At 32.4% G+C, this 12681-nt stretch overlaps 1 protein-coding gene across 1 annotated transcript; it reads right to left on the bottom strand.

Annotated features, from left to right (window-relative positions):
• Window positions 1–7087: 7087 nt before the first annotated feature.
• On the bottom strand, window positions 7088–12306 carry LOC119688623. Its single transcript, XM_038103294.1, has 13 exons — window positions 11594–12306; window positions 11413–11526; window positions 10829–11334; window positions 10373–10763; window positions 10167–10307; window positions 9989–10089; window positions 9219–9933; window positions 9038–9151; window positions 8454–8959; window positions 7998–8388; window positions 7792–7932; window positions 7614–7714; window positions 7088–7558 (listed from the first exon to the last, which is right to left on the bottom strand). Exons 1-13 carry the CDS (start codon window positions 12035–12037, stop codon window positions 7276–7278), a joined length of 3948 nt encoding a protein of 1315 aa, XP_037959222.1. The 5' UTR covers window positions 12038–12306; the 3' UTR covers window positions 7088–7275.
• Window positions 12307–12681: the final 375 nt, after the last annotated feature.

Below are 12681 nucleotides of genomic sequence, written 5' to 3'. Positions count from 1 at the left end.
GAGTTAAAATAAAACTAAACTCCGAGTTTTTCTACTTAACAAACCTCAAAAGAGAAACCAGTCTACCTCAGCAAATAGAGTAAGCATCAAGAACGTATAGTTACCAGTTGTAAAAAGATCCTAAACATCTTACGGGTGTAAGATATAAATATAGAAAGTACATAATTTTATTAAAAATAAAGTAAAACAAATATATTGAATTTGTTTAATTGATAATGTACCTTGCTAATACTGTTAAACTTGTACGGACGAGACTAAATAGTACCGCATCACTATTCTGATAATTATTGCGCTGTTCGATGAAACAACAGCTGAGTTGCAGTGGGAAATATTTTAAAAAATTTGAGTAAACGTATAAACGTATAAACTTTTTTATAAACTGGAAAAGTTCTTGTAACTTTCATCGACTACTATCAACACTCGGGATAGTGCTATAACATAATTACAAAACTATCACTACCGCTCTAATACGCACATTAATACTAATTTACTTACATCTGCCTCAGCTGCGTTATTTCCTTTAGTTTCAACATGAGTTGTCTCGGACAATAAACCAGCGAATTTCCTCTTTCTGACAAATCTACTATTATTATTATTTTCCACCTCTCTCCCAGGAATTGATTCACCATTAGTCCGAAATTGATCACCATTCCAAATTTCAGGCAAACGTTGGTGTTTTTTAGCCCAATAGCGTTGCTTTTGTGACTTTTTCCTTTTACTCTTTTTGCCCACTGCTGATAAACGCACCTGCGCCGAATTATTCTTATTTTCCATACTTTCCCAAAATAACTGGTGTCAGATAGGCTTGAACTCAGCAAGAAGTTAGATAATAGCTTCTATATTGTTAAGATGTGAAATTATATTTGATATATCAGTGTTGACTGCAAGAAGTTGCAAAGCAAAAGAAATTGCCGTGACTCTTTCTATGCAACAGTTTTAAACTCACTGAAGTGATAATCAGCTGCTTCATAAAGGTAAGCTGATTGCTTAAATCTGTTCCAGTATTTTTGAACTTAAAAACATGTTAAGCATGTTATTATGTGTTAAGATGTAAAATTATTTTTGATATATCAGTATTGTATCAGTATTGACTGAAAGAAGTTGGAAAGCAAAAGAAAATACAGTAGTATTTGTGTGTTAGGTGTGACTTTTCCCAGCAGTTTTTTAGGAGACATTTGTCGCTAGGCATTAGTAACGTACACGAAGTAGTCCAAAGGAACTAGTGAAATGGGGTGTGTGGTTCGTGGGGATGTGTTAAGTCGCTAATTAGAATATATAAATTTTTTAATACTTTTTTTGTATAAAATTTAATAGCGCATTTTATTATTTTTGAACGAAGAGAATACCAAACAAATGAGAAACAAAGAAATTCAACCACATATAACTATTTTGGAACACTATCACATATTCCGATCCCTGGTAATGCAATGATTCACCAGTTGAAACAAAAGTCCACTGCTTATACTTGTTGTGTATAAACAAATTGAGAGCAATAGGCTTCGTTCTCTTGTTTTTAATAAAATGCCTCCTTCGCAATAGAGCGTTGATTTGCGATAGAGCGAATATGTAAAAACATACAACAATATGCTTAGTGGGACTGTGAACCTATTAAGTACAGATCAAGTAATGTTAACAGATATTGATTTTATAAGGTCTTACTTACATTGGATAAATATCGCTTTTACTGCTAATTTATTGCAAATAATTTTAAAAATATAATACAAAAATATGTAAAATAATATTATATAATAATATCTAGAATTAATAACAGAACGATATACATAAGTCATTAAAACACGCTACGATGAATACGAATAAATGTGTCCCAACTCCATGTAACTACCAAAATCTGTTAAATATAATAAGCATAAGGTTGCAACATCATCTATAGATCATCAGTTAAATCCCTAGACAATTTGATTTAACTACAGCACAATTAGCTAGAAAGTAATTTATTAATATAAAAATATTTAATATGTATATATACACAAATTAAAATAAATATATATGTAATAATATATAAAATGAACGTTTTATTTATTTTCCAAATCAGGAACTAGTGAAAAGACAAGTTCCGCGGTGCATCGTACGGGGACAATTGACACCGGCAATGACAACTCAATATAAAATTCACCAATTGAGCCCACGTAAACTGCATTAACGCCCAGTTAGACGGTAGGTAACGTAAGAAATTAATTCAAAGCGAAATGCATAACCAACCAAACCTGCGTATTTGATAGGAACAAAATAAACAAAAGCGGCGAACTATATAGGCAGGTATATAGGTATATAAATACTCAGGTTAGGTTGGTTGTGCATTTCGCTTTGAATTAATTTTTTGCGTTACCTGCCGTCTAACTGAGCCTCTATGAAGCGACTAGTACTATACAGGGTTGCTGGGTTTTGAAGCACCAGTTTTAAACTCACTAAAAGGGTAAGCAGTTACTTCATAAAGCACGCAATCAATAGATCTTAGTACTTAGTTCTAGTACTTTTTAACTTAAAATCAAGTAATATGTGCTAAGATGTAAAATTATTTTTGATATATCAGTGATGACTGAAAGAAGTTGCAAAGCAAAAGAAAATGCAATTAATATGCCGTAGTAATTGTAAGTTAAGTGTGACTCTTTTTATGCAACAGTTTTGAACTCACTGAAGTGATAATCAGCTGCTTCATAAAGGTAAGCAACAATAGAACTGCTTCAGTACTTTTGAACTTAAAATAAAATAAATTTGAAAACACCAATAAAATCATATATCTTTTTAATAATAGTAGTTCAAATAGAAAGAACGGAACGCTTTTAAGAACAAATTTAGTAGTTTCTATATTTTCCTTCTTACTAGTAATTTCTTTTTTTTGAATAGATTTTTTATAAGTTTCATACTTTTGACCATAAATTTATGTTATTTACAATTCACAGTATGTATACTATATATAATTTATTGTATATATGTTTATGTTTATATAAAGTTAATATTATTTAATAATTTTTTAAAGAGGTTTTTTCGAACAGTAGTGAAATACAACAACAAAAATTGATTTTTTTTTTATATTATTTTAATTAATTGAATTTTTGGCTGACCATACAGCTGTTTCGAGTATTGCCAAATACCCAACATCAGTGGTCTTGGAAATAATTCTTGTATATAATTATTCGTAAATAATTATTTTTTGAGACTGCAAGTACCAGGAATCGAACTCGGGTCCTGCCAAATGTGAAGCTCAGAATCAGTTTTCATCAGTTTTTCTTGTGGTCAGTGCACTGAAGAAAGTGTCATATTATTATGAATTTGAAATATTACAAAATTTATTATTTTGTGAATTATGCATTAATATTTTTTGTTAATTAATGCATAATTCAATATTATGCAAATTATTCAGTAAATAATTTTAATTAAGTTCAGAAAGAAAATGCAATACAAATCAAACGTAATTTCTATTTCTCATATCGATTAGTTTGAGTTAGAAGTGCTCAAGTTACTTCACACACAAAATAGGCTACCAAGCTAATACAGATTAAGGATCTGGGTTAGCACCATGTAGCGTACAATCTACATTAACATTATATTACAATTCTACACATATGTTTAGAATATTATATATATTACATCCTAAATAAATAGGGCACTAACTCACTATTTAAAAAGACTGAATTGATGTGGAATACAGGAGTACAATTTGAACACAAGAAGAGTTGTTTCGGGAATTGTATTTACTAATAATTGGCATAGCAATTATATGACGACTAACTGGGCAATTCTGGCAAAGATCGTTGAATGTTTTTCGTACGATCTTAGTAAGATCGACCAGAAGACAGCTTGTAAGATATTAACTACTATGGCACAAAAGTCTTTCAAAAGAAGTTTTATCATTTGCAATTCGTGGTAGAAAGCTGTTTCGTTCTATTTATTTTGTGGTGAAATCAAAAATATCTGCTAATCGCTACCACAATTTTATTACAAAAGTGATGGAAAGCCGCAAGATGTATGTTCCATTATTATTACTATTTATACATAAATAATTATTAACGGAATTTACCTCATGTCATATAAGAAATGGTTACAGTTATTGATGCATTAGGCATAGCAGTGGCGAATAAAAATTAACAAGTTTTAGAAGAATAATATAAATATATCCAAATAAATAAATAAATATATGAATAAATCAATGTTAAATAAATAATATTAAATATTAATTTTTAAATATATGAAAAATATATGTACTATATTCATACATATATAAATATATATAAAATATATATCTTAAAATTATTTCAAGCACAATATAATATATCAATGCATTTACGTTTCCGTTGTATTAAATATGTAGTTGCATATAATTGTTCGAAATAATTGTTTTACAAATTTTAATTAATCAATTCATCTATTAATCTATTTTATTCTAGCTTTTATCTATTTCATTGTATTTTATATATATAAAATTTGGGCACAAAAAATACAAACAAAATTTTCTCTGAAAATCGAAAGACCTGTGGCTCGATTATGCAACTTTCGACTCGACTCGACTTTATGCAACCGGAATTGGAACACAAAATTAAAAAACATTAAAAAACAGCTAAGGGTTCGATGGACCTGCATGCATACATGTTTGAAAGGCAATACAACAAGCTTTAAATAGAGTAAAAATCAGAAAAATCGTAAGCGTGGAATTTGTTAAAAATCAATGTCCTAACTCCCTCCAGATCACAGATTTGAAAAAAGTGAAAACGTAAAATGATCAGAAACATATCACGAAACATCATTTTAAATCGTAAACCGAATTTTACAATTATCAAAAAAACTGATAAAAAATAATATTTTTTTACCTTATTTTACTCTAACATATATATCATCGCGTGCAAAAGTCCGATGGCAATAAGAATATTTTTCCTTTAAAGACAAAATATACCTTTCTAAAATGGTCAAAGTCAAGAAAATCGTATACACAGTTTTTATTATTTTTTAAAAAATTGATAATTTTTGATTAAAAATTCAATTATATACGGCGCAGAAGCCATCCTGCCATCTATAATTCCAAACCAAAAAAGGTATGGTGTTTATATAATAATGAAATGGCCTAATAATGAAAATGCGAATATTTATCATCAAAAATTGTTTTATTGTCTTTCAAAGTATTCTCCAGCCTGATTTTCACACTTTTGCAGGCGCTCAAACCAATTGTCGAAGCACTTTTTCCACTCCGATTGAGCCACCTCCAAAATATGGTTTTCGAACGCTTCAACAACATCTTCTGGCGACGAAAATCGTTGACCATGCATTTTTTTCTTGTTGTGCGGGAATAAAAAGAAGTTATTGGGTGCCAAGTCAGGGCTGTACGGCGGATGACCCATCAATTCGACGTTTTGGCCAGTCAAAAAGGCACTGCTCGCGTTGTCATGGTAAATATTGATTCGTCTTCTCTTGTTCGTTTTTCGAATTTCTCTTCAGGCAAACAAATTGTGGTGTACCACTCAGAAGTGACCGTTCTTCGTTGCTTAAGCGGGACAGTCGACAATTCACCAATTTTGCCGAAGAAACTGGCGACCATTTACTTCGAAGTGCTTCTTCCATGAACAACTTTCGTTGGATTTGGCTCGTCTTCAAAGACCCACACGGTCGATTGTTGTTTTGTTTCGAGCTCATACGCATAAATCCATGATTCGTCACCTGTGACGATCTTAAAAACGTCTTTTGAAGCACCGCGAACATATTTTTTCAACATGTTCACCGGTGTGAATCGCTGGACTGATTTTGATAGCCTCTTGCGTACCACATAACCGCATCCAAATTCACGCCTATTTGCATGGCAGTTGTAGTATACATTACAGTTTGCTCTTTTAGACCAGCCTTGTCCTGTCCATCGCATTTCCTGGATGACGGTGACGTCAGCCTTACATTTATTGAGGGCTTCCGCCAGTTGGATAGAGGCACCTTCCCTATAGAGGGTCCGGACATTCCAGGTACATGTCCGTAAATCATAGTCCTTTAATCGTTTGCATTAGTCGTCAACATTATTCGGTTTCCAGTTCCGAGGCACTCTTGCGTTCTTCATTGGTGGCTGATTTTACGTGACGGTTACCAAACCCTGTGCACAACCCAAATTTAAAGTGCTGGGGATGAGACTCGCCGTACGCACTATTAGTTCATTACCCAGCGGGTGTCAGGTAACTATCCAGGGGTGCCACGAGAAGGCTGTGCGACAACTTGGATTGAGGACAAGGATTGCGCTGGCATTTTCCATGTTAAATACAATCACACTCGTGTCCTTGTGTACTCGCTTTCAGGGACAAAAAAGCTTGTCTATTACTTTGTGAGAAGTGATAATCGTCATAGTAAAGATTTGTACATTACTATAATTGAGCAGTGGTACATACTTTGTTTAGGACAAATTTTAACCGAATCTCTAGTAAAACACATCTTTGACATGTTCTTACAAAAAGAATCTATTTCAGGAAATCAACTGCATTCATGATTACTGCACACTGACCATATCGTATGTCCATCTTTAAGTAACCGCCCTCATTATATATTAATTTTTTTATAAGATATTTACATTGAATCAATATAAATATGAATCAGATTAAATATGTATAATCTGAAAAAAGTATGTATTCTGTATTACGTTGATTTCTATAGCTAATTCAATACATATATGAATGCTATTAAAATTAATTATTTTTAAATGGCCTAACCACAAAACTTACTACAGCAGAAAGTAGTCAATCTCTGATTAAAAATCGTATACAGCCAGTACAATGTTTGTCACACCATTCCTCGTACAAAGGATTAATATTCATCTTAAATATATATCAACTTAAATATGTTGTTTTTAAAAAAAAATTGAAACCCTTATAAATGAAAAAGCAAGAACACAATAAAATTATCATAGTTTTTCAAAAAGCGTTCACACAGTTGTACTTCATTAAATTTATTAAACGAACAAAGTTTCATGTATAACAATATATACATACAGTATATATTTTTTATATAAAAAATTAACCTAAAATAGAGTTTTGTATTCAAATAGAAAAAATATTAATTTTTATTTAATTTTATTTCAAGTTTTTCATATTGTACATTATTATACGAATAACATTAGAAACAGTTTTTTAATTATTTTTAAATTTTAGCGATCAACGTTCATTTAAGTAAAACACTGATCGATTTGAATCAAACATTGCGGTTATTTAAGATGTAATGTGAAAAACAAAATGCAATGTTGTGGTCAAGTTACTAAGTTAACTGTTTCTAAGTTAATCTTAAAAATGAGTACCACTACGGTGTACTGTGTTTAAAAAAAGGATTAAAATGACTACCCATTTTAAAATCTTTACCACGTCTTTTTTTCATCTCGTCAAAGCGATTGGACATTCCGAGGAGTTCTTTTGGAACTGCTTGGCCAGCTTCTTCCAAAATACGAATGAGATCTTTTGCAATAGCCCAATCCGAGCGTGTTATATAACTTATGGCAGTGCCGGTTCGCCCAGCGCGTCCAGTTCTACCAACACGATGAACATACTCCTCAATGTTACGCGGAAAATCAAAATTAATAACATGACTAAGAAAAAAAAAATTTTTCACAACTTCAGTTTTTAATATTACTAAGCACTTACGTGATATCTTCAATGTCTAAACCTCTTGAAGCAACGTCTGTTGCTATTAAAATTTGTATGTCACCTGAGGTTAGATCAGCCAGTGCTTGTTCTCGATCGGCCTAAAGAAAATTTGTTTGAGTTTATAAGAATCTTATGCACAGAGGCATTACTCTAATAAAACTAATGTATTATATACCTGATCACGAGAACCATGTATACATTGTGTTAATAGGCCTTTTAGAGATAAATCACTAGACAAATCGTCAGCACGAGCTCGTTTAGAACAGAAGATAATAACTTTATCGCTTGATTTAAGGTTTTCTAAAAATGCCAGGACCTGTAACAGGAACAAATACATTTTTCTTTAAAGTTTTCTTTATTTAACTTTTCAAATAATATTACCGTATTAAATTTGTCCGCATCATCCACGAGTTCTACATTTTGAGTCACAGAATGAGTGGCAGTTAAATCAAGTGAGCCAACCCATACCTGTATAGGATTGTTCATATAAGTTTCGGCCAATCTACTAACACATGGTGGCCAGGTGGCACTAGTCATGACGGTCTGCCTGTCAGGGCGTATGTCAAGTAGAACTTTTCGAATCTGAGGCTCGAAACCCATATCCAGCATACGGTCCGCTTCGTCTAATATTAAATATGTAACCGATGTAATATCTACAACTTTAGCTTGAACCAAATCATTAAGACGTCCAGGCGTACAAATTATGCATTCAACTCCTTCTCTGAAATCTCTAATCTGGTCACGACGACTGCCACCACCATAAATACATACACTGAATAAGAATTTCATTATTGTTTATCTTTTTATTCATTTGTTTTAAACTATTTCTTAACTTACGCTTTTATTCCACGGAAAGAGTACTTGTTAACTTCTTTTGCTATTTGCTGTGCTAATTCGCGTGTTGGAGCTAAAATTAATATATTTGGACCATTGCGTTTCGCACGTGGTGTAGTCTGTCCATCAGTATGAATCAAAGCAGGTAGCAGAAATGCTAAAGTTTTTCCAGTTCCTGTTTGGGCAATACCTATCATATCCTCGCCTCTCAATAATATAGGCCATGCTTGCTTTTGTATAGGCGATGGTTCCGTAAAGTTTTGTTTCTTCAACTCATCAAGTATATCAGGATAATCTTTGAAACAGTGGTCGAATTTGTATATTGGTTTTGGTATATCAAGACACATTTGATCTTCACTTGTTTTCAAACGTGAAACCATTATATTGTTGTTTACTAAACGCATTTCATTGACTTCTTCCTCTGTCATAACAGCGATTTCCTCGGCTTCTTGATAAAAATTTTTTCTCAGCTTCGGAAGATGCGCCCACTGCAACTTACGATATTCTTCCTGTAATAAAAAATATTTCATATGAGCAAAACAAATAAATCGATATCTTTATTTGTAGATTGTTAATATTTTTCTTACAACTTTTCTATTTAGAGATTCCCAATCGATAGGCTGCAATACTTCCTTCTTTTTAGTACCACCAATACATAAATTTTTTGTAGGTAGACTTGATATATTTCCGCCATTTTCTCCCTAAATAAATTTTGTTATGAGCTACTATATTATATCCATACGCTCGTTGTATGTACTTCATACTTACAGATTTCGGAGTTGCAACCTGAATATTGTCATTTCTGGAAGAAGCACTAAAACGAGGCACGAATGATTTCTTTTTAAATTCAACTTTGGGATTGTGAGAAACTTCGTGATTTTGAGATGAAACATTTTTATTTTTATTTTTATATTTCTGATCAGAGTGTTTTATAATTTCCAAAATGTATTTAACGGCATCGTCAACATTTTTTCTATTACGACCTTTGACAGTAACTATATGGGTGTCACTATTTATATGTACATTGACGTTGAACTTTGTTTTAATGCTTTTTATGTTGGAGCCGTTTAGCCCAATTATGGCACCAATGTAAGCTGGGTCAGTAGGAAATTTCTCTATAATATCATTAAAATTGGACATATTTGCACTTAAAACTCCATACACATTCCTTTCAGGTGGAGCATCATCCCACATTTTTTCCAAATCATCTGTTTCAATGTTAGCAAAATTGAAATGACTATCCACTTTAAAATCTCTACCACGTCTTTTTTTCATCTCGTCAAAGCGATTGGACATTCCGAGGAGTTCTTTTGGAACTGCTTGGCCAGCTTCTTCCAAAATACGAATGAGATCTTTTGCAATAGCCCAATCCGAGCGTGTTATATAACTTATGGCAGTGCCGGTTCGCCCAGCGCGTCCAGTTCTACCAACACGATGAACATACTCCTCAATGTTACGCGGAAAATCAAAATTAATAACATGACTAAGAAAAAAAAAATTTTTCACAACTTCAGTTTTTAATATTACTAAGCACTTACGTGATATCTTCAATGTCTAAACCTCTTGAAGCAACGTCTGTTGCTATTAAAATTTGTATGTCACCTGAGGTTAGATCAGCCAGTGCTTGTTCTCGATCGGCCTAAAGAAAATTTGTTTGAGTTTATAAGAATCTTATGCACAGAGGCATTACTCTAATAAAACTAATGTATTATATACCTGATCACGAGAACCATGTATACATTGTGTTAACAGGCCTTTCAGAGATAAATCACTAGACAAATCGTCAGCACGAGCTCGTTTAGAACAGAAGATAATAACTTTATCGCTTGATTTAAGGTTTTCTAAAAATGCCAGGATCTGTAACAGGAACAAATACATTTTTCTTTAAAGTTTTCTTTATTTAACTTTTCAAATAATATTACCGTATTAAATTTGTCCGCATCATCCACGAGTTCTACATTTTGAGTCACAGAATGAGTGGCAGTTAAATCAAGTGAGCCAACCCATACCTGTATAGGATTGTTCATATAGGTTTCGGCCAATCTACTAACACATGGTGGCCAGGTGGCACTAGTCATGACGGTCTGCCTGTCAGGGCGTATGTCAAGTAGAACTTTTCGAATCTGAGGCTCGAAACCCATATCCAGCATACGGTCCGCTTCGTCTAATATTAAATATGTAACCGATGTAATATCTACAACTTTAGCTTGAACCAAATCATTAAGACGTCCAGGCGTACAAATTATGCATTCAACTCCTTCTCTGAAATCTCTAATCTGGTCACGACGACTGCCACCACCATAAATACATACACTGAATAAGAATTTCATTATTGTTTATCTTTTTATTCATTTGTTTTAAACTATTTCTTAACTTACGCTTTTATTCCACGGAAAGAGTACTTGTTAACTTCTTTTGCTATTTGCTGTGCTAATTCGCGTGTTGGAGCTAAAATTAATATATTTGGACCATTGCGTTTCGCACGTGGTGTAGTCTGTCCATCAGTATGAATCAAAGCAGGTAGCAGAAATGCTAAAGTTTTTCCAGTTCCTGTTTGGGCAATACCTATCATATCCTCGCCTCTCAATAATATAGGCCATGCTTGCTTTTGTATAGGCGATGGTTCCGTAAAGTTTTGTTTCTTCAACTCATCAAGTATATCAGGATAATCTTTGAAACAGTGGTCGAATTTGTATATTGGTTTTGGTATATCAAGACACATTTGATCTTCACTTGTTTTCAAACGTGAAACCATTATATTGTTGTTTACTAAACGCATTTCATTGACTTCTTCCTCTGTCATAACAGCGATTTCCTCGGCTTCTTGATAAAAATTTTTTCTCAGCTTTGGAAGATGCGCCCACTGCAACTTACGATATTCTTCCTGTAATAAAAAATATTCCATATGAGCAAAACAAATAAATCGATATCTTCATTTGTAGATTGTTAATATTTTTCTTACAACTTTTCTATTTAGAGATTCCCAATCGATAGGCTGCATTACTTCCTTCTTTTTAGTACCACCAATACATAAATTTTTTGTAGGTAGACTTAATATATTTCCGCCATTTTCTCCCTAAATAAATTTTGTTATGAGTTACTATATTATATCCATACGCTCGTTGTATGTACTTCATACTTACAGATTTCGGAGTTGCAACCTGAATATTGTCATTTCTGGAAGAAGCACTAAAACGAGTCACGAATGATTTCTTTTTAAATTCAACTTTGGGATTGTGAGAAACTTCGTGATTTTGAGATGAAACATTTTTATTTTTATTTTTATATTTCTGATCAGAGTGTTTTATAATTTCTAAAATGTATTTAACGGCATCGTCAACATTTTTTCTATTACGACCTTTCACAGTTACTATATGGTTGTCACTATTTATATGTACATTGACGTTGAACTTTGTTTTAATGCTTTTTATGTTGGAGCCGTTTAGGCCAATTATGGCACCAATGTAAGCTGGGTCAGTAGGAAATTCCTCTATAATATCATTAAAATTGGACATGTTTGCACTTAAAACTCCATACACATTCCTTTCAGGTGGAGCATCATCCCACATTATTTCCAAATCATCCATTTTGATGTCAGCAAAACCTACAAAAAAGAATACTTCATTATTATATTCATTTTTACACAAAACCAACTAAATTTCAAACATTCAAATTGAGCCAATTTTCACGAAATCACGAATTCACGAAATCACGAAATCACGAATTTACGAATTCTCAATCATATCAAATGAAACGTTATTTGAAATTAACTATTAAAAGTAGAAATATGTGTTCTTATAAGGATTATTGAGAGATAAAGCAATGCCAGTTTTTTGTTTTTGATTTGTATGTTGAAAATCATACTGTCACTTTCTTAAGTCTCATCACGCAGTGGCTCTATTGTTTCTTGTGACTTTTACTGAAATTCATTCTTATATAAAATGGTAATATGTGAAATGCAGATTTTGTTTTTTGCAAATAGGGTCACATAACCTTAAAAACACCATTGCTCAAACAAACAAGTATTTTTAGAAAATTTCAAAATTAATTGAAAATATTTAATTGAAAAAAGTTGCACATATATTCGATTTGAAGTCCCGCATTTTATGAAGCAAAATACATACCAGTAATAAAACTAAAACCGAAACTTAATCGAAAAACACAAGCCAAAAAACGATTCGACCACCGACGCGTCTCTTGAAAAAGTAATAAATGTAGAAGAAAACTTGTT

The sequence above is a fragment of the Teleopsis dalmanni genome, chromosome X (assembly GCF_002237135.1).
Source record: "Teleopsis dalmanni isolate 2A chromosome X, ASM223713v2, whole genome shotgun sequence".
NCBI classification, from domain to species: Eukaryota; Metazoa; Arthropoda; class Insecta; order Diptera; family Diopsidae; genus Teleopsis; species Teleopsis dalmanni.
Note: the sequence above shows the minus strand (reverse complement) of the source record. Positions and strands in the feature narration are given on the sequence as shown.